The sequence below is a fragment of the Camelus ferus genome, chromosome 15 (assembly GCF_009834535.1).
Source record: "Camelus ferus isolate YT-003-E chromosome 15, BCGSAC_Cfer_1.0, whole genome shotgun sequence".
Classification (NCBI taxonomy): domain Eukaryota; kingdom Metazoa; phylum Chordata; class Mammalia; order Artiodactyla; family Camelidae; genus Camelus; species Camelus ferus.
Window position 1 is genome coordinate 44,354,533 of NC_045710.1, and position 22,442 is coordinate 44,376,974.

A 22,442-nucleotide genomic window follows, 5' to 3' on the forward strand; every position below is an offset into this window, starting at 1 on the left:
TCATGAAGATCACACACTGGGAGGTGTCTACGGGAAATTTCGTTTTTTAGCGTTTAAATATAGGCTCAACTAAACACACAGCTACTGTAAAGTCAGTTGCACAGAGTATATATTCTTCCCTTCTCCCACCCTACTGTCAGTATTAGTCCATAAAGCTAACCTTTAGTTTTTCTTTCTTTGGCTTCTTGCTCTTGGAGTGAGTTTCTCTGCTGCAGACAAGTCCTGCATTTGCTTAAAAGCTCTTGCAGGGTTGGAATTAGAGCTGGGTTTAATTGTTTGGGAGTGTGTACCGACAGGAGCAAAGCAAGTGCCCGCAAGTCCTACAAAAATCCAGACAGGGAACATTTCAAATGCCAAAACCAACATTTTGACACAGCTATTAACAGTTTAACGTACATGTTTACTTTTCCAAGAATCCATCCTGGTTGCTCTGATATTTTTGGAAGAATGCTAAAACTAGAAAGCCAGTGTGATAAGTAGTGGTATAAGTATAGCAGTATTAAGTCATACTGAAGACTCAATGCTTTCCAAAAATGGGAAAGAAAGGAAAAAAATCAGTAATAGAACTTATACAGAAATTTAAAAAACAAACCATGAATGATCCATGAGAAATTTAGGCCTTACTAATCTAGGAATCAGAGTTTTCAGATATGCTGACTTCTGGTGGCTGTCACAAGTGGTAATAAGGGTCTTCCTCACTCAGCTCTGGAATCCGTTCTGACGTCTAAGCATTCATTCTTCCTCAGGAGGCTGCTGTTGGATGCGTGCTAGCCCGTGTTTCCAGCGTGCTTCCTTATTGTTTGACATGGCTGTCACAGAGACTAGACAAAGCAACTAGTTCCCTAGTTTTAACGGGCTTTATATTCGGATTACTAATTGATTTTCAGTTGCTTATGAGTCACAGGCACTAATAAACATCACAAGTAATGTTTCAAAAAATGTGAGAAAGTAGATAAAGGGAATGTTTCCTCTTAGTGGTCTTAGCATTTAATGACATTGGCTCATGTCTTCTAAGGTAACAAAGTGTGTGCGACATACATAAAAAGCAGAGTGAACACATTTTTATTTGGTTAGTTTTTTCCACCATATGCGGCTTCTAAAGTTCAAATGATAAAACTATATGTATAAAGTAAAATCATGCTAAGGCCAAATTTAGAGCTGATATAAGGAAAGTTCTGAAGTACGTAACTATTCCCCCTTCCGTAGTCCTTACCCCATTTAAAGAAGCACTGGCTTTGGAAATTTCGACTCGGTTGGTGAAATCAGACTGCAGGTTCTGATACTGATTTATCAAGTTTGTAATAAGGGTGCTGATCAGATTGGCACAGTTTGCTTCAGAAAACACCTGACCTTGAACCTGAAAAAGATGATTGATTAAAAAAACAAAAACTCCAAAAGACTAATACTCTGAAAACAAAACCATTAATTAATTGTAAGTAACAGACTGAGTTTCCAACTTATGACATACCTTTAGAAGAAAATGTGTCATGAATGTGTAGACAATGTTGTTGTTTAGGAAAGTTCTTTCATCCATTAGAATGCATTTTATATATTCTGCAAAAACAGGATCTTCACACAAAAGCTTGATGCAGTTTTTTGACATGGCAGACTAAAGTGGGGAGAAGACGCACTGGTTGAGCACTGAAACAACTGCAAATCCTCAGTACACTGTCTATGATGTACATCCAAAGTCATTTTAAATCCTACTGGAAAAGTCACTTTTGTCTACTAAGCTTTCAGTTAGCAACTGTCCTTCCAATAAACTGAAGTATTTCTAAATTGGACTAAATGGCTGAGTGTTAGAAGAAGAGACTTGTAAAAAGTTTGAATGGCAAAATTGAACAACTGTGTTTCAATAGAAATGCAGCTTTATTATCTAGCATTATGGAAGTGAATAAGGACTGGCCAAGTCAGAATGACAAATAGGATGTTTTCAGGGGAACAATGCTAAATCACAGGTAGAAAAAAGACACATTTTAAGAATTAAATTTATTCTCTAAAGTGCATTAAAACTTTCACTGTATAATCTCACTAACAATGGTAACTGTCTGTTAAATATCCTTCCCCCCATAAATACCTGCAAAAGTAAACAGCAAACCTCTTCTCCTCGTTACCTCACAGAATTAGTGGGTCCCCATATATGGAAATTTTACTAAAATTTGGCTTTCCTGTTTTCAAATGGTCATGGCTCTTAAACACAAGTAGTATGTCTTTAAGTAGGTACAGCCCCTAGATTATTTACATGTGTGTTTTAATAAGATCATTATGGAAGACAAAAGGATAAAATTTAGATAACATGTACATGCATATGTATATACTTATATGTTTTAGTAGACTAAGCACCGTGGTAAGTAAACTGCTCAAGGTCACCCAAGAAATTAGGAGTCAAGAGGGACTAGCACCCAGGTCTTCAGATCCCTGGTATCAGGAAAATCTGTCTTATTCTACTGGTCAGTCTTTGCCTGCTGCCTGTGTTTCTTGCACAGCACAGCTGCTCCTATAGGACTGGCAGGAGCCCTGGAAGCCTTAGATGGTTTAGCTGTTAGCACTGGGGGCTGATGAATTCTGCGGGAAAAAAGCCAAGTAAAGGAAGTAGTACAGTGCAGAAGCAGATAAAGCAACAGGGAAGCAATAGGCGGTGGCAGAGTACAGAAACCAAAAGAAGCAACGACTCAAACCAGGAAGAATGAAAAAAGCAATAGTGGCAGAGGGGGGAAAAAGCAGATATCTCCAATTTACTGAACAGAACTCTCAGCTCAAAAGTCAGTCATTTTCTGAATGTCTACCATGTACTAAGCCGTGTGATTAAAGCATACTAGCCTATCAAAGATTCCTACTATAGGAAACAGAATGACACTTCAGGGAATAGAGATGACTCGTAAGTCTCTACACTTGAGTTCATGGTTTGGGGCAAGGAGATAAACAACTATTACAGTACCATGTGACACATCCATTATGAGAATATACAGAGCACTACCTCATGGGCAGGAGGCTGGGCCAGACTCAAAGTATTCCAGATACTAAATGTGGGTAAAGATTTATGTCAAAGGAATTAATAAACTCATCTCATCCTCTGGGAATGGGCAGATGCAATCAGGCAATAAAAACAGTTTTTTTAGGGTCTAAGGACAGGGGGATACCTGATGTAAGGAATGGGCTAAACCTTAGGACCAGTATGATTCCTCCCCTCTCTCCACCATTCTCTCTCCACAATTTAACAAGCATTACTTAGGTGCCTATCACTTTAAGGGGCTGGCTCTTAAGATTCTAAGGTAGTGTGTACTGTGTTTCCTGTTCTCAATGAGACTGTCAATAAAAAATTAAGTGTATCAGACTCTTGAAAAACTTCCCTGAGGTAACAGATCAGCAAAAGGTAAAGGACAGACTACTGAAATGGTTTCTGCTGGAGCTTCTGGAACAGTGGAGGGGAGAACAGATGGGGGAGGTGAGGGAGAGCCAGAAGTGGCATATGCCTTCTTGCCCTAATAGCTCCCTGTTTTAGACTTTTACCACAACTGTTTACATTGACCTATATGTGAGGGATTTAATTATAAACAGCTTATGTGAAATATCCTTTGTCAAACAAATCTACAGAAGTGAAAAAAAACCCTCAAAGGCCAACTAGATGCCCTTTGCTTAATAGCTGTTACTTCCATTAATAATATTTAACCTATCAAGAGTCTGTAACATCCCCAATTTCCAGCAAGTCTTTAACCCATTGTTCCTAGAACTACTGACTACGTGGTCGGATGAGATGAAAGACCAAGGCATCTAAAACTCATTCTCTTTACCTGAGTCTGGCATAGCTCAGTCCAAAGTTTGGGGAACAGTGCAAGATGAAGTGGCAAACCTTCGTAGGCAACTAGGACACCTAATATTTGAAAAGAAATCAGAATAGGTTATAATTATAAATATACTACTAAGGTATGTTAAACTCTGCAGGTACAACATTATAGAGCTATTTCCAATCATAACTGTATCTTCTGTTTTAGAAATATATAAAGTACTTTAAGGGGAAGAATTCATTATGATGTTTTAACCAGTGAAATAATTTAGAGTGTAGCATACTTTGATTTTATTCATATCCCATACCTCATTCCCAGAAGGACCTGAGGCAACTTAAACTGATCCTGCTTTTTGAGTATTAGAACTTCACCTGGGACAATTTAATAAAGGTTACTTGGATTAAGGTACCACTCTGCGTATTAGATAATTTACATGGAATAGCTAGACTGCAGTGGGAGGTGGGGAGCAAGGTCAAACAGGATGTGAAGAATTAGAACAGATAGCATTATTTCCTTTTTTATCTTGTTTCTCCAAAAACAGGGAGAATTACCTTTACAGTAGATTTATGTAAACTCTGCTCTGGGTCTAACAGCTTCTAGCCTTGTCCCCAGGATCTTCTGGATGGACCATTCTTAGCTGTATGTCAGTATCCTATTTGGAATATCTAGGGTTTTAATTTTTCCTCTTCTTCATTAATCCAGATGTCAAGCATATCTTTTAAGAAATTTGTTCCCCTACCCTCTGCACTCCTACGTCTCCCAAAGCACAGAAGCTGTAATGCCACAGTCAGTAAAGTTAAGTTTCCCATCCTCCAGCACTCCCACCTCCGGGAAAGTATAACCATGGAGAAGAAAAATATAATACAAGTTATCCTCCTCCAGTTAAGAAAAAAAATTATCAGTAACACCTGAAGTTGGCGAACCTTTTCTGTAAAAGGCCAAATAGTAAATACACGCTTCCCTGGCTTAAGAAACCTTTCATAAACCAAAACAACATAAAGCAAAAAAGCAATAACCATTTTCTGTAAAAGCAAAAATCCTCTTTGCATTTCTTTTGGTTAGCAAAAACAGGTACTAATGTAGGTCTTTCATAAGAGTGAAGTGGCATAAAGTGAACTTTCAAAAATCAGGAGATACCTGTATTTTAGTCTTCGCAGCCTGTTCAGTCTACTGCAGGTGCTCAGCTCTGCAGAAGTAGTATGAAAGCAGCCACAGACAACACTAAATGAATGGGTGTGGCTGTCTTTCAATAAAACTTTAAGAAAACTGAAATTAGAAACTCTTGCAATTTTCATGTATCATAAAATCTTTAGAATAATCTTAAAAAAAAAAACCATTAAAAATATAAAACCCTTCTTAGCTTGCAGGTAGCTCACTGGTTATACAAAACCAGGCAGCATGCAGGCCATTGTTTTCCAGGCCCTGTGTCAGACCACGGACTTAGGAAACCTCAGGAAGGGAAATGACATCAGTCACTCAATTTAGTCATCCAAGGATGCCCAGACTCCCTTTTGTGGGAAAGCCTACTGCTTTATTTTCTTGTCAAGATTAAGCCCTTTGTAAAGAACCAAGGAAACTATCATCTTTCCCCTTGATCCTAACCTAATGTGGTTGGGGTTGGAGTCATTTACCCATTGTAACATCTCCATACACATAAGCAAACAAGAGTATGTCACCAACACTGTTGGCTACAAGGAAGAGAGTTTCTATGCTTCCATGTCTCTGCATCATAATTACCATAAAGTAGAGCAGGAGGTGGCATTTCGGCCCATAGCCCATGAGTCTGCCAACCCTAAACTAGAGGCTGCCCTGGCATAAACCCTCTCACGTGAGAGCAGGCTTTATACTACAATTTAAGTTTTTCTAGTCTTTAGTCTTTTTCTCCCAATTATTCCTCAAAGTAGAACAATCCTTATTCCTACTCTCCACAACTACTGAAAAGCTAGCACTATCACAACAAAAACACAAGGAGGCCTTCTACAATCTAAGATTGTTTCTAAGTGATACAATTCAAATATCTTTATTTTACAAGTGAAGAAGGAAATAAACATATACTGACATCAATTGTGCTAGGTATGCCAGATAATCACATTTAATTTTCTCATCAACTTTGGGAGGCAGTATTTTATCCTCATTCACCACCCCGCCCCCTTTTGGATGAGGAAGTCAGGTTCAGAGAGATCACATAATCTGACCACCTTCATGCCAAAAGACAGTGAGTGACACAGTTGTGCCTACCCCAGATTTATCTGATGCCAAAGCCCATAATCTATTAAATAATCAGTGTTTCCCCGAACTTCAGGCATCCCTGTATCTTTTCATGACTGCTTTCCTACCTGTCCGTCACTTGTACACTGTCTACTTGGTACTGTTCTTTAGATTCACTCAGAAAGGCTAATACTGCCATTAGCCTTATCTTCAGCAATTTAACATCCAGGAAAATCATTGCTGTGCGAGTTACATATTTTTATAATACAGATCCATACATATTTATTAATATAAAAATTATTTTCCCTGGACCATCTTGTACACTAGACTCTGGACAACACTGTGCCACCCATGGTGAGATAAAGACATCTCTTTCACAGTCCTATTTCCTATCTGAGCTGCATGTCCTCTGGAAGGCAGGCCATTCCTTAAGAGCAAGAGTTACCAGTTTCTTTCCAGCATGTCCACAAAGCACTGAGGCTACAGCGCATCTTGGCTCTGTGACTTAAGGTAGAGGCCAGTCCTGTTCCATACACTCCTCCTCCAACACTTTCTGGGATGTCTCACTTACTGCATGCAAGGTACAGGGAGATGCAGTCATGAGTGTTCTCAGGCACACTTCCAAGCCTTGTCTCAGTAAACAGGATGGGCAGGCCTCAAGCATACTGGCTCCTGTTATCACTTATCTTTCTTCATCCTGTGACTTCAGGCACCCTTAATAGGGTCCTTAACCCCACCTCATTCCCACCCATGAAGGAACTAATATACAATGATGAAAAGCTGCCCCAAACATATCTTTGCTCATTAATAGCACCTTACTCTACAGAAGCTGCTGGGTGTGTTATTAAGAGAAAAACTTTTAAAAAACTGCATTTGGAGATAAAATGGTAATTCAGATGATTGCTGTGAGGATGAAATATTTCATACGTATATTTACTAGTTAGGGTTTCTCCTATCTGAATTGTGTTATGATTCTCTGTCAAGCTTTCTACAGGAATATTTATCCCATCCAAGCACTACCCATGGGAAGTGGGAGCTTCATCTACCGTATGAAAGCCCTTGGCTAATGCTCCACTTCAAGACTGAATCAAGATATCGTAGCCTAAGAATATCACATTTGACTCTTCTAATTCCCCTATTTCTGACTTCAAGCCCACTAAGCAACCTACTGCTGTTTATTTGGCTTTCCGTCTAGGTTACTGGAAAAAATCTGCTGGCCCTACCATGTAATATTTAGATCCCTGTGCCAGTTCTTTATAAATTAACAAACTGGTAACCAACCTCTGAATTATGTCTACTAAATATAATTACTATGTATCAGCCTAGGATAAATGGATTTGCCCTTGGTGGATGGGTAAAAGCTGGCTTCTGATCCGCACTGGATGGTTGGCACTTGTCTGAAGTACATTCATCCTAAGAAGCTTTCTGGGAAACAGCTAACCAGTTTTTTCTCCAATCAATACCACCTTGATACCACAAAAAGGTGAAGCATGAACCAGAGCTGTGCTTTTTATAATTTGAATTTTTAATGTGTTTACTTCTATCAACTATACTAATTTTTTAGTTCTAGAGACTTTGGATCTTCTAGGTACATCATCATGCTACTTGCAAAAAAATCTTTTAAAAAAACTTTCACTTATTAAGGCAGTAGTATAACTTTCAAAAAATGTTTTTGATATAATAATGTCAAATAATAGCGGTGATTGTTTTGTTTCTAAAAATTAAAATTATTTAAACGTGAAATCCAGGGATTTGTTAATTTTACTTGAACATCTTGTTAACTTTCCATGTGCACTATGGTACCTAAAAAAATTCGTATGATTAAGAGTTTGCAGTGCCAGTTTTCTAATAGTTTGAAAAATTGATTTTTCTCCCAATATAAAACCAATGCATGATCATTACAAATAATTTGAATCTTACAGGTATTTAAACTAGAAAATAAAAGCATCTCATAATTTTATCCTTATACAGTTAAGAGAATAATCCTGGGGGTTGGGGGGAGAGGGTAAAGTGCATGCTTAGCATGCATGAGGTCCTGGGTTCAATCCCCAGTATTTCCTTTAAAATAGGTAAGTAAACCTAATCCCCTCTATCCCCCAAACAAATAAACAAAAAGAATTGTTGAAAAACAAAAATTGTTGAAAAACAAAAACAAAAATCGTTGTTTTTCTTTCCCCTGGTCATATCCTGTATATTTTCCAATTTGCTTTTTTCATGTGATCCAAGTCAATTCCTACCTTTTTTATTTTAAAGACTATATAATACAAATCATTTATGTTTTATATAACTAAGCTTCTACTGATGGACATTTGGGTTGTTTCCAGTTTTACCAAACAGAAACTAAGTGAAAATTAAAATCTTATGTATGTTATTGTACACTTTTATGAGTATAGATTTAGGGTCAATTCCTAGATCTGGTATTGCTGGGTCAAAGGGCACAGACAATTTAAAGTGACAATGCCAAATTGTCTCTCCAAACTGACTCCATCATTAAGATCTCCTCTTTCCTCAAAACTGTTTAAGTATGCATAATCACCTACATTTTATCTCATAGTTGAGAAAAAGGAGAAATTATTGTTGTTTGCTTTATTAGTTAAGGACAGGCAACTTCCCATATGGTTACCAAACATTTACTCTGTGCATGCATGTGTGTTTGCGAACTGCCTTGTTCATGTCCTTTGCTGTTCTTGACCATCTTACTGAATCCTAAAAACTTTCTGTACTAGCCATTTACCTGTTAAGAATCCAATTATTTTCACCATTAGCTGTATTTATTATAATTCAATTATGGCATTTTCAACATACAGTATTTTCAGTTTTTACATAGTCAAAATATTCAATTTCTTATGTTGTTTCTGGGTTTTGTGTCCTGCTTAATTAACATGGTCCTTCAAATCCTCAAGGTGGTATCCATATGATCTGTTTTTTCTTTATTATTTCTAGGATTTTATTTTTCACAATTATTCCTCCTGGGATATATTTTGGTCTAAGGTGCAAAGATATTAAAGTCTTGCCCCTCCTCTCCCAGACAGCTAACCAATGATTGCAATACTACCCATTCTTTACTAATCTGATATGTCATCTTTATTATCTACTTAATCTTCATGTATCCTTATGTTTGTTTTGGGGCTCTTTTTCCACTGTTCTGCCTATGTGTTTTCATATCTGCATCGTATAATTGAATTAATCGTTTAGAGTTTACAGCCACTCCCTAGGTATCCAGGTGGATTGGTTCCAGGAGCCCCAGAGGATGTTCAAGATTTATATAAAATGAATGAATAATATATAATGAATACAGTGGAAGGTTCAATTCACAGTTAGTCCTCTGAGGATTTGAAGGACTTTTACATAAGAAAGGGGAGAAAATAAACCCATATTTGCTATTTTTATGCAAATAAGTAAGTGTTCAAAAATGAATAAAATTGGTGGGGGACAGGTTTGTGAGCAATATGGTGATGTATATCTTTTTGATACTGTTCTGAACTGTGAACTATTTATTACATACCAAAAAAATTTTTTTTAATTACTGTATCTTTATTATTTTAGAAATCAATAGTGCCAATACCCTATTATTCTTTTTCAGAAGTTTTCTGGCTAAACTCTTTTCTAACAGTGTATCTGAGAGATCACACTCTTATTTTACATGGCAGTCAGCAGCTCTGTTCACCCTCCCTGAATTCTCTCCTCACTTTTTCTGTCTCCTCTAAGTCTATGCCTGACTGTCCTCACTTCAAAAATATTCCAACCTTCCCTTTAACTTTAGGACCTCCAACTCTATCCCCTATAATTCTAATCTATAATTATTATATAGTATCTTTTTATGCCCCTAACAAATCTTAAAATCTGCTCAGTTACCCATATAAAGAATCAGCACAAAGACTTTTCCTCAAATCTGGAAATGACTTAAAATCCAGTGTAGGTCTTAAGATAATCCCACCTATCATCACAATATTCTGGCCCTTGGATCACCTATAGCTTTAAGACTAAAATGATTAAGGATATAACCAATTTAAACTTACCCTTTCCCCTCCTTGTTGCCAAATAAAATTTCTTGAAGAAATCATACAAATTAAAACTCCCTATCAACTCTCTACTTCCCATTATAGTTGATAATGTGGGCTTTGCTTTCTCAGGGACTTTCCTAGTGGCCTCTCCCTGGATATAGTCATTTCAGCTAGAAGAGGGAGTTAACTTCTAACACTGGGACAAAATCTCTCCATTTGTAAGAGGCATAAGGAAGGCATTATTTTTAGGTCTTTGTTTTACTTCACAGTCAAAATAACGTCCAATTTTCTGCATTAACTAAGATATAACCATGAAAATTTTCTTTTCCTGCTCAATTTTTAAGGTTTTGGTTTATGTTTAGAGCGGTCCTACGCAATACAGTAGCCACCAGCCACTTCTGGCTCTTTAAAATTAATTTGGTTAAAATAAAAATTCAGTTCTTAATCACAGTTCAAGTTCTTAACACTCACACATGGCTAGTGTCTATCATACTGTGGATGGTGATGCAGTTGGAGAATATGTCCATCCTCGTAGGTAGTTCTACAGAATAGTGCTTACGTAGAGAACTAAACATAGCATCCACATCATGGGTATAAGAGTGATAAGAGTACAAAATATTATGAAAGTTGATTCAGCTAATGTGGATGGCTAAGTGTGTGTCCTTTCCCTCCACCCTCCCTCCTGCTGAATTTCCCTGGAACTGTGTCTTTGTGTTGATGAGGAAGGCTATTCCACACAGACTAGAACATTCACTATTTGGTCAGAGCTGTTCAAGTAGATAAAATAGCTCCTCACATAATTTTTACTATAAATCATAGGACACAATTACTAAGAACTTTTCTTAAGATCAGCATCTTTACGTCTTCCTCCTTATCTGGGAGCAAGGCTGTGTTACTAGAACTCTTGGATATTTCCCCACACTTGATCATTGCCACTAGCTTTTAGCTTTTTATCAAGTGCCACAACTCAGTTACATAATCATGAAATAGTCGATCTAAACATATCCTCACCCACTCCCTCCCCAATCCTCAGCCACATATATTTAAACCAGCTAATGATAACAGGTGGAAGGAACAACCTTTCAAATCTGAAGATGTTCTAATCACTTACCAATAAGATGGTTTTTCTGAAGAAGAATTATCCCTGACAGCTCTTACCACTTCCTTCATCTTGGATAATGAAACCTAAGGTATGTTCACATCTTTTGCCCTACCTATAATGGATCAAAACTCTTTTCATGGGAAGGAAGAGACTGTGATTGAGAAGGAGCACAAGGGGACTTCCAGGGTACAATAATACTCTATTTTTTGACCTGGGTAGAGGTTCCACGAGTACTTCACTTTCCATGCTCTGAAACAAAACTACGGAACACTGGCAAGGATCCTGGGTCATCCCTAAAGATGAAAGACTCACGGGCTCCAGAGAGCCTGAGAACTTTAGAGGTCCTGAGATAGGGGACATCCAGAGGGCTATGTATCTTCCAAAGACTAATCAGCTGGAAAAAGTCACCCAAAGGGAGCAGTCCTCTAACGGCTTTCAGGCACATCCTTAGACAGACAATATTACACAAAAATAAATAAATAAATCAAGGCTTCCCCCAACGTCATAATTCACTGATGGTTTTTTTTCTATTTCTTATGTCTTTCTTTTCAAACTTCCCTTCTTCTCACTCACCTCTCTATTTTATGAGACTTACCTCCTAATTTACTCATATATGCACCTCTGCTTCACCCTGGCAAGTTCACTCAGCTTGCTCTTGGGTGCTGCCAGCTTCAAAGCATGGCTGGCACGACTGATCTCATCTTACCCTCCACATCAGAGCTAGAGAAGTCCATCTCTAAGCCTGCCTCCCTAAGCAGAGCAGTTTTTGTTTTTTGTTTTAAATTCTGCTGGGCAGATGGAGGAGGACTTGGGCTTCTATGTGCAAAAGTCATCAGCCCTACTCCACCCTCCTTTAGAAGCCAGCTGAAACTCTAGGCAGAACTATTCAATGGAAACCAGTAAGTTGGTGTTTTCTTAATAAAAATTAAAATGTTCCCAAGAATGAGTAGTATTTTTAAACATTCACTTTAAAAAAGAAAAAAAGGATTGTCTCATTTTTCTCTCCCCTTCCTGAATGGCTAGGGGCTTAAAATAATTCAGTGGAATTTACTGCTCATCTTTTATACTTACTCAGCTTAACTAATGTTTCAGTAAATTTTTCACAGTTGATTGCAACTCGGCATAATAGATGGATGAATTGATGATAAGAAAAGAAGTAGTCTAGCAGCATACGATCATAAACGTCATCTTTGCCCTGAAGGTTAAAGATGATAAAATGGTTGCACTTAAATTGTATAATAAATTAAAGAGCATATTTTGTGCAAATGTAATAAGTTTAACTAAAAAGTTGATTAAGTATTTAAATTCTATAAGAATCTAGTTTTAAATTCCAAGTTTCTAGTAATGTTAATCAAGATCTTAATTGTCACAAGTTTATTTTCAGTGTGCAAAGGCTATCAATTAAAATTACCCCTGATTTCTATATACTTTAATAAAGTAAATTTACTGTAGGATTTTAAAATGTGACACTTTAGCTCTACAGACATATCATCAAGAAGAGTGAATTAAATTTGATTTTTGAAATAGATTCCAAATTATTTCTGTAATGGTTACTACACTGCTAATTATTTTTAATATTTATCTTATAAGAACTTCTTAAATATATTTAAGATCCAAAGATAGTGGGCAAGAGAGAATGTGAATAAAATGGGGTGAAGACATATAAAGTGGAAACATTTTTTAGAGAGGCATTGGAACTAAGATAAATTATCCTGTGTCAATGTACCCTCTCTATAATTTAGAATTAGCATTATTTTAGAGGAAGTATTGGAGGACAAGAATTAGGCTACAAATGATGAAGAAATCTATCAATCAGTGATAAAGTTAGGCTTAGGTCAAAGTAAAATAATTAAAGGGCAGTAAAAGAAGTCATTGATTATATGGCAAAATATAAACAACAGTAAGACCTAATTTGACTTTTCAGGTTTAGATATATGACCCAGTTATAATCTAGCCTAGTGACAAATACTAATGAGACTTTCTGTTAGGGTATTTTTTGAGGGGGGAAAAAACTTACTACTTGTGCTTATTGTTGATTTTGCAAATATTCAACCAACATTTTAGAGCACTAAAAAGTCCAAATGAGTCTAATCTTAGGATCCACAAAATGATCATTTAAGTCTAATATACTCATAACTGCCAGAGGGGAAATTTCAAATTACTGTGTACTAGAGAAAGATGGTTTTCCTGGCATCCCAACATACCTTACTGGTTTCCACCATTGTGGGCAAGAGGCACATATTGAGTTCAGGGCGCGGAGGCCGAATATTGCTTTTCCCTCCTATTAGCTTGATATTTTCTCGACAAGGGAAATAAGGTCCAAGAGACACTAAGACATTAAAAGTGTACAATAAGAATAAATGGAAAAAATAAATCTCTATCTCAGTGCGCAGAAAGATTAAATGCCAACCATGTTCAAGTACTGTGCTAGATGAATACATACTTGGTATATTACTGTGATGGTAAGTACAATGGTTGTGTTGTAGAAATGGAACCAGAGTATGAAGAAAGTCATGGGGACTCAAGAGCACAAGTTCCTTGAGGACATCTGAAAATACAAACACAATTTGGGTATTAAAAAATTGGAGCATGTTACCTGCTACTTTCAAACTCACAAATCCTGTTCGGGTGACTGGCTGCAGTGTGGCAGCTAAAAAGTTATATAGAGTATAAAACTGTTTTAGTAAGGTCTTAACACTGGGAGAAATTCTGCCTGATACACAACCAAATCTGGATCAGCAGAATTACTAATGACAACAGGGCATCATTTAGAAACCAAAGTTTAAAACTATTTATTAAGAGAAGCATCATGGAGAAGTGCACTAAAGGAAGTATTTAATGCACACTGTTATATATCTTCACAAAGTCAACCAAAGCAGCTTAGAAATCTAAGGTTCAAAATTCTTTGGATCTGAGAGAGAATCCTTAATCTACTTTCAATGTTTCAAATGCTGGCTGGACTGATTCTCATCCTCTCACCACACAGGAGGAAAGTTCACGATGACAGGATATTGGCAGAGTTTCTGGCAATTAGAGGTTACTGCTTTGTGCCCTTCCCTTTTTGATGGAGAAGTACAGACTAGGAATTCCACAGAACATCAGACCAACATATGCCAAGAATGACTGCTTATACATAACAGCCAGTTATGTCATTTTAAGAAACTGTAAATAGTTATTGTCTCTAGTGATCATTTAAATGGATTCCAAGGGAGTAAAAAATTCAATATGAATTTAAAATGAGGGGTTCCTTTAACAGACATAAATTATCATTTTATTGTAAATGATTTTACAATATATTTATACAATCAATATAAAGGTGAAATACTCAGGAGTCTAAGAACAGCTACTAAGAAGTATTTTTAATCAAAAGAACTCAGTGAAATAAGCACTCCAACCTTTTATAGTATCAATTCTACTTTGTAAACATCTGCATGATGCTACCTCATTTATGTAGGATCAGAAGATATCAGAAGTGCAAGAGATCGAGAGATAACCTAAGGTCAACGAGCCCAAATACATAAGTGACCTGCCTATGATCACATAGTTAATTATTGGTATGTTAAGAAACAGAACTCGATTTTCTTAGGATCTGCTGGCCAGTGTTTGAGTCACACATTAAAAAGTACAAACATGTTCCAAACCCTACAGAATTAACATCACATCTCAACACACACACAATCCCACAAAAATGTTCTTCCACTAGGTTTTTACCCAGGTTTATTTTCCAAGTAACTTACCTATACAGGCATTTCTAAGTTCTGGAGGGCTATACGAATTAAGAAGAGTTAACAGTTTATGGGCAAATTCAATTCGCTCCTGCCACTGGATTAACGCTTGTTTCACATCTGCAAATACAAAAGCATACATAAACATGCCACTTGAAGTCAAACTTCCTCTATTATAAGCTACAGAATGCTAACACTAAGAAAATCAAATTAATTACATAAACACTTTGATAAAAGCTAAGTGGTTATTTTCATGAAATGACTACAGATGTTAAATCTGCTAGATTTCTTAAAGATGAGTATGTTCCATTTTCTAGGAATTTATATGCACTTCAGAGTTCACACTATCTTACAGGACACAGAAAGTTATGTTTTATAATAGTTATTTCTCTCAAAAAATAAATGATCTAACTTAAGCCATGAAGTTTCCAGCCAGAAAAGCTTCACAAATACTCAAATACTCATGTTATCCCTATGCTTGGAAGTATTTTTCAATCTCCTAAATCTTGACACTCAAAGCATGAGTTCCTATTTTTCAGGCAGGCATAAAGAAAATAAACAAGAACATTCCAGCTTTATATCAGGAGGTCATGATAAACGTTTTTCAGATGGTTAGCTAACATCAGCCCCATTTTCTGTACATAAACTATAAAAAACAAATTCTTTGAAGCATTTGACTAAAAAGCCTTATTTCACTCTCTAACTGTTAAACTAACAAAAATAAGAAGTAGGATTAACCAAACCTTTTCTCTGAAGATATGGGCGTGTAGACTTCAAAACTGAAAGGAATATTGACAGAAGTTCTACTAAGTCTCCAGTCACGTGGCAAGCTGTGGCTTCATGATACATCATGTGCAGTGTGTTGAAAGACTACAGGTGATTTAAAAAAATGGAAAACTTCATTTCACTTTTACTTTGAGCCACACAGTGGTATTGCTCATCCTCTGACAGATGTTTTCAGACTCAGACTATATGTGTGCACATGTGCACAAAGCAAATGTATTTGCTTTCTACCTACAAGTCAAATCCCCCTATTCAGCTCTTTTAAAATATAACAGTCCTCATTTTCAGAGCTCTGATATTTTGTGTATGCATTTTAGTTTGAAGGAATAATTTGTTTAGTCAGGTTTTTTTTTTTTTTTTTTTTGGTTACTATCTGCTCTAAGATTGCAAGCCTTAGAGGTTACAAAGCAGCAAGCAACAACAGAAAGACTGGACAGAATAGGTGACTGCTTTAACTAACTTTTCAGGGCTTCTGAAGAAAGTCAGTGGGGAAAACAGCGGTCAGCGACACTCAAGACAGTAGGTCTGGAAGAGGTAAAAGAGCTCCTAAAGGTAGGAATTCATTTAACCATACTGGCTTGTTCAATCTTTTGATTCCTTTAATTGTATTAGCTTAACTAAACCCTTAGCTTTTTTTCCTATTTTATTTTACACCACTGCATCTTCTTTCTAATCCTTCAAATCAGTTCCCCATAGCCTATATACTAGTCACAATTCACAGCTCAAAATCTGTGGCCTACAATCTGTGGCAGCACATAATCTAAACAATGTACTTGTGTGGCATTTAACTTGTAAGCTGTGAGGACAGGAACCATGTCTGTTTTGCCCACTGCTGTATCCTCAGTGCCTAGCACAACGCCTAGTACAGAGTAGACATTCAAACATTTGAATGAAGGAATGAAATTCTCACTACTCCTCTTCACATATCTATGTTTTAGCCAAACAGAAATACTTGGCATTTGTTGAATACAACTAGTACTTTCTCGCCTTTGTGCTGATTAAGTCATTTATCTAAATGCTTTCCCACTTAATCTTTGCAAGTCCAAATTCTTCAAAGTACAGTTTTATACATGTTGTACTCCTATCCTATTAATACCGCTAACTGAAAAAAACTATCCTACCTCTTAATTCTCATCGTGCCCTTGACATGTATTCTTTCATCTTGTTTCATCCTATTTAAAGGTTATGTCGCACCTCTGTGGACTTAAAATCATCTCATAGATAATTACAGGAAGAATGAACAGCTGATTTTAACCACCTCAGTCTCAACTTGCTTCCTCTGATGATGGAACTCCGTCAAATAAGCCAGCTCTTGAGAAATTATGTATGTCCGCAGTTAAATCATATGTATTTTGTCTGTTTCTATTCTTACAAATAAAATGAATAAAGCTAGTCTATTTCAAGTGGTTGTTCTAAATACAAAATAAGGGGGAAAGTATGTATTACTATGGAAAAAGAAAACAGCACTCTAAAAACTGACCTAATTATTCTTGGAGTATAAATTAGCATTTACTAATCTACATATTTAAAATCCAGATACCTGTAAAACAGTCTACCATAAACTCTAAATATTCACAATATAAGAAGTTTTGCTGAGAACACTGAATTGAAATAAATCTATAGTTAAATGCAATAAAATATTTACCTCAGTCATCAGGATCAACCCTCGATTAAATACAACAAGAAGTCTGTCTTCATCAGATTCTAATAGTATTCTGAAGGCACTAGAAAAATACATAGAATTCAGTTTGAGAACTCTGAATCAGAATACAACACATAGATGGTTAAAAAAAAAAAAAGTAAATTGTTATTTAGGCTCTCTACTTTCCTACCTACAGAAAAGAGACAGCTACATCTATTTCTTGGTAAGATAATAAAAGACAATATTTAATAAGAAACCCTCAATGCAATGTAGAGAAAAGTTACATCTACTGGTATCATACTAGTCAACTCTTAATTATTCACAATGGTGAAGGAGAGGTGTCATGAGAATATCCTTAAAGTCTTAGTAGAAACAATGTTTCTTTTTATAATGGGTTTACTGTCTACATTATGCTATGTTCCAGATAATAATAAAATACACTTGGTATTATCAAAGCACTCATCAGCTGGTTATTGGGAAGAGAAACATGAGGGGGGGGGGAATATATGTTGGCCTTAAAAATAATTTACATAGTCACCCGAAAGTAGTTGCATTACTCTTCCTAAGAGACTTTATTTCATTATTCGTACTGGAAAAATACATTAGGTGCTCTTACATAGTACAACTGGAAGTCCTTCTACTTTAATGAGATGTTTTCTTTTAAAAAAAAAAAAAGTAACTAGGAAAGCTCTAAATCTTCTTTTGAAGATAAGCCTTAAAATTAATGCCAAAACTTAAAAGAGTTCCTTTAAAGAGGCCTGGCTAAAGCACAGTTAATTTCATTCTGTGTACTAATAAAGATTCAAATTTAAAACTCTTCTGAAGATTATCTGAAATAACCTTATTTTAGGCTGATTAGCTTAAGAAACTAACTACAGTGTTCAAAAAGTATTGCCAAAAAATGTGTGCCGAACAAAGGACATCAGTCCCAAGTCTTAGATACAATATACAGAAAAGAAATTAACCTGGACTTTATTTCTATAGTTAAAGGGAATTAAGTGTAACTTACAGCAGTTCCTTTATAGCCATTCAATAACTTTCGTAGCTCTGAGCAATTAATTGTAAAGATCATGTTTTGTTATTACGGCCAATTCCTCCAGTTAAAAAAGATAAGCAGATCTGGGCTAAGTAAAATGAAAAAACTATTAACAGTGAAACTCATCCAAAGATGGAGGAAGCTGTTTCTGGAGGCCTCTAGAACTGGACTGTCTAAGCTTAAGATAGGATGAATTGCCACAGAGAGGAGGATTCAAGATATAGTGGAAGACTCTACATTAAGGTTCCTTCCAACACTAAAAATTCCATGATTCTATTAAAACATAAACCCAAATAATCCAAAACCAAACCCAAATAAAAGCTATTCAAAAGTGGCTAATACTGTTAAAATGGCCATACTATCCAAAGCAGTCAACAGATTTAATGTGATCCCTATCAAATTACCCAGGACATTTTTCACAGATTAGAACTAATAATTCTAAAATTTAAATGGAATCACAAAAGACCCCAAATTGCCAAAGCAATACTGAAGAAAAAGAACAAAGCTGGAGGCATAACCCTCCCAGACTTCAGACAACACTACAAAGCTACAGTAATCAAAACAGCATGATACTGGCAAAAAAACAGACATATGGATCAATGAAACAGAATAACCTATAAACCCAGAAATAAACCTATACACCTATAGTCAATTAATCTTCAACAAAAGAGGCAAGAATATACAATGGAGAAAAGACAGTCTCTTCAAGTGGTGCTGGGAAAAAGCAAGACAGTCACATGTAAATCAATGAAGTTAGAACTCTTCCTGACACCGTACACAAAAATAAACTCAAAATGCCTTAAAGACTTAAACATAAGTCAAGACATCATAAATCTCCTAGAAGAGAACAAAAGCAAAATATTCTGACATAAATTGTAGCAATGTTTTCTTAGGTCTGTCTCACAAGGAAACAGAAATAAAAGCAAAAATAAACAAATGGGACCTAATTAAACTTATAAGCTTTTGCACAGCAAAGGAAACCACAAACAAAAAGACAACCCATGGACTGGGAGAAAATATCTGCAAACGATGCAACTAACAAGGGTTAATTTCCAGAATATACAAACAGCTCACACAACTCAATAACAACAACAACAAAAAAACAAACAACCCAATCAAAAAATGGGCAGAAGATCTAAACTGACATTTCTCCAAAGACAATGTACAGGTGGCCAACAGGCATATGAAAAGACTGCTCAATATCGCTAATTGTCAGAGAAATGCGAATCAAAACTACAATGAGGTGTTACCTCATACTGGTCATAATGGCCATCATCAAAAAGTCCACAAACGATAAAGTGTGGAGAAAAGGGAACCCTCCTACACTGTTGGTGGGAATGTAATTTGGTGCAGCCACTATGGAAAACAGTATGGAGATTCCTTAAAAAACTAAAATCAGAGTTACTGTATGATACAGCAATCTCACCTCTGGACATATATCCAGAGAGAACTCTAATTCAAAAAGATACATGCACCCCAATGTTCATAGCAGTACTATTTACAATAGCCAAGAAGAGGAAATAACCTAAATGTCCGAATGACTGGATAAAGAAAGTGTGGTGTACACACACACACACACACACACACACACACACACACACTAGACTACTACTCAGCCATAAAAGAGAATAAAATAATGCCATCTGCAGCAACGTGGATGGACCTAGAGATTACTATACTAAGTGAAGTAAATCAGAGAAAAGACAAATATTCTATGACACCACTTATATGTGGAATCTTAAAAGATGAGACAAATGAACTTACTTACAAAACAGAAACAGACTCACAGACACAGAAAACAAACTTATGGTTACCAAAGGGGAAAGGGATAAATTGGGAGTTTGGGATTTGCAGATACTATTACATATAAAATAGATAAACAAGGTCCTACTGTTAGCATAGGAAAGTATCTTGTAATAATCTATAATGAAAAAGAGTATGAAGAATACATGTATGTATAACTGAATCACTATGCTATACACCAGAAACTGATACATTATAAATCAACTATAATTTTTTAAAAAGTAGCTAATTAACTCTCAAAATACACATTTATCCAAGGTGACTAATGGTTTAAATGCTTCCCCAATAACCTTAAAGATCTGGTAAACTTTCAGTTACAAACAAGTTAAATTATTCCCTTTTAAGTGTCAAAATGATGGTTCCCATCCCCTCATATGGAAACACAAAACACAAAAACTTCAGAAAGTATCCTTTTACCTTATTAAAGTCGTCCAGCAGGAGCGGCCATCTAAGCAACGTAAGTAACAACTTATGGTTGTCTTCTTAAACTGTTTAATATCTTCTAATTCTTCTTCTCGCATGTCTGGCCTCTGAGCTATGAACAGCTGCATCAGGTTAAACAGTTCTTCCACTGCCTGAAAGGGCAAATAAGCATTATGATGACCTTTTAATCCTACAACATCTTACAATGTCATCTGCTCATATCTGAATGTTATGCTCATTAGCCAGCTCTACAAATTACACAAATGATAGATTGTACTACTATCCAAAAATAGTTACTGCAGTACCATCCAAGAATAGTTATAAAATTACCAATGGATTCTGTTAAAAAATTTTAATAAATTACTCACTACAAGAAAGTAATTTTAAAATAGAATTTCAGGGAAGAATAAAAACTACAATACAGTTCATTTTTAGTCTTAAAACTGTTTAAAGTACCGGTTTTGTAACTTCAAATGTGTCCTGAGATGCTGTGTCAGTCCTTTGTTCTCTTTTCTATAATAAATGAGTAATTACTATTTTGTCACAAAGATTTTACACCCCTCAATTATACTTGCATTAATACTGTTTCTGAGAAAATCCTTTGTGCCAACATTTGGAATGATCTTTCTAGACTGATGGATGATCCAGGTCAAGTTACCTGATGGATGAAATGTGGAAACGGAATGTGGTTTTATAAACTCATTTACTCATGGACATGTTAGGAAAGGGTTGTCCTAATACTTATCCATGAATAGATACTCCCAGTTCTACCATTATCATGGCAAAAATTAATTTAAGCACCATTTTCATGAAAATCTCTAATAGATAAGCTCTAAAATAAAGATGTTGGAACATTTCATTGATGTCAAGAAACAACATTCGGGGATATTCTAACATACCCAGAACTCACTGAAGGTGTATTTAACTATGGATATCATGTTCAGTAACTAAACCAAAGATTTATGATGTGAATGTGATGGAGACAAATCTGCTCAATCTTAAATCCTGTCCTGACTCTTTCTATGTTAGACAGACTCTTTCATTCTTTTCCTACTGTATTCTTATCACCTTAGCTTTGAACCTTTTCTGGTACTTAATATACTAACTTTCTTTCCTTTATTACAGACATTCTAATCTTGACAGGAAATTAGGTTATTCTTTCTGGATGAGAAATTCTGAACAATTCACTACATTATGTCTAAAGGACAGTTAAGGTCATTTCTTCAACAGGACAAAGAAGTGTAGCACATAATTCAAGGATACCAATACTTAAAACAGTAGTCATCTGATTGAACTCTTAAGTAAATGTTGAATGTCTTGAAAAAGCTCCTACTCGTACATTCCCACAATCTCCCATTTAACAACTTCAGTTTATGGCCTCTGAGTTGACAAGAGCTTGAAAAAACGTTCTGCACTCCCTCCAACCCCCTTCAGACTTACACCCTCTTGGTTTAACCTTGAGTTTACAACAACGAGTAAGAGGTAACAATGAAAAGAAATATCCAGGAATGACAGCCTAATGTAGGGAGAGTAGGGGTTAATATAAAAGCCACAGTCTGCAGAGAAAAAGGGATCAGATTTAGATAGCATATATTTGTATTCTGATAGGCCCACCACTTAAACATTGTATTCATTTGAACACAGTGTGAGCAAAAAAACTCACAAAACCCCCCCCAAAACCCTAGGGAATACTACACATAAGATAAAATACTGTCTAGCTCACAGCTTCGCATAGCATGTAGATCTTGATAATAATATCTAAATAGTAAATACTTCCTTAAAAATGTACCACAAAGCTGAATTTTTTCATTAGATACATATGAAAGACTCATTAACAAAACCATAAAGCAAAGCAGGTAAATTCCATTAGACAAAAAATTTCAACATCAACCTAAGAAAAATTATCCACATACTTATCAATTTTATAATCC

The 22,442-nt window shown here is 35.9% G+C and overlaps 1 protein-coding gene across 4 annotated transcripts in view; it reads right to left on the reverse strand.

Moving 5' to 3' along the window:
* Positions 1 to 22,442, reverse strand: part of USP34 (ubiquitin specific peptidase 34) — a 202,297-nt gene that overhangs the window by 1,271 nt on the left and 178,584 nt on the right. For 3 of the 4 annotated variants that reach the window (XM_032497621.1, XM_032497623.1, XM_032497622.1), the window contains 11 exons: positions 20,506 to 20,663; positions 17,253 to 17,331; positions 15,568 to 15,694; positions 14,837 to 14,944; positions 13,543 to 13,647; positions 13,304 to 13,428; positions 12,171 to 12,294; positions 3,792 to 3,871; positions 1,469 to 1,609; positions 1,214 to 1,357; positions 161 to 320 (listed from right to left, as the gene is read on the reverse strand). In XM_032497621.1, the coding sequence (XP_032353512.1) occupies positions 161 to 320; positions 1,214 to 1,357; positions 1,469 to 1,609; positions 3,792 to 3,871; positions 12,171 to 12,294; positions 13,304 to 13,428; positions 13,543 to 13,647; positions 14,837 to 14,944; positions 15,568 to 15,694; positions 17,253 to 17,331; positions 20,506 to 20,663 (1,351 nt within the window). The remainder of the gene's footprint in view (positions 1 to 160; positions 321 to 1,213; positions 1,358 to 1,468; positions 1,610 to 3,791; positions 3,872 to 12,170; positions 12,295 to 13,303; positions 13,429 to 13,542; positions 13,648 to 14,836; positions 14,945 to 15,567; positions 15,695 to 17,252; positions 17,332 to 20,505; positions 20,664 to 22,442) is intronic. The other variant, XM_032497624.1, reaches the window with a different exon arrangement.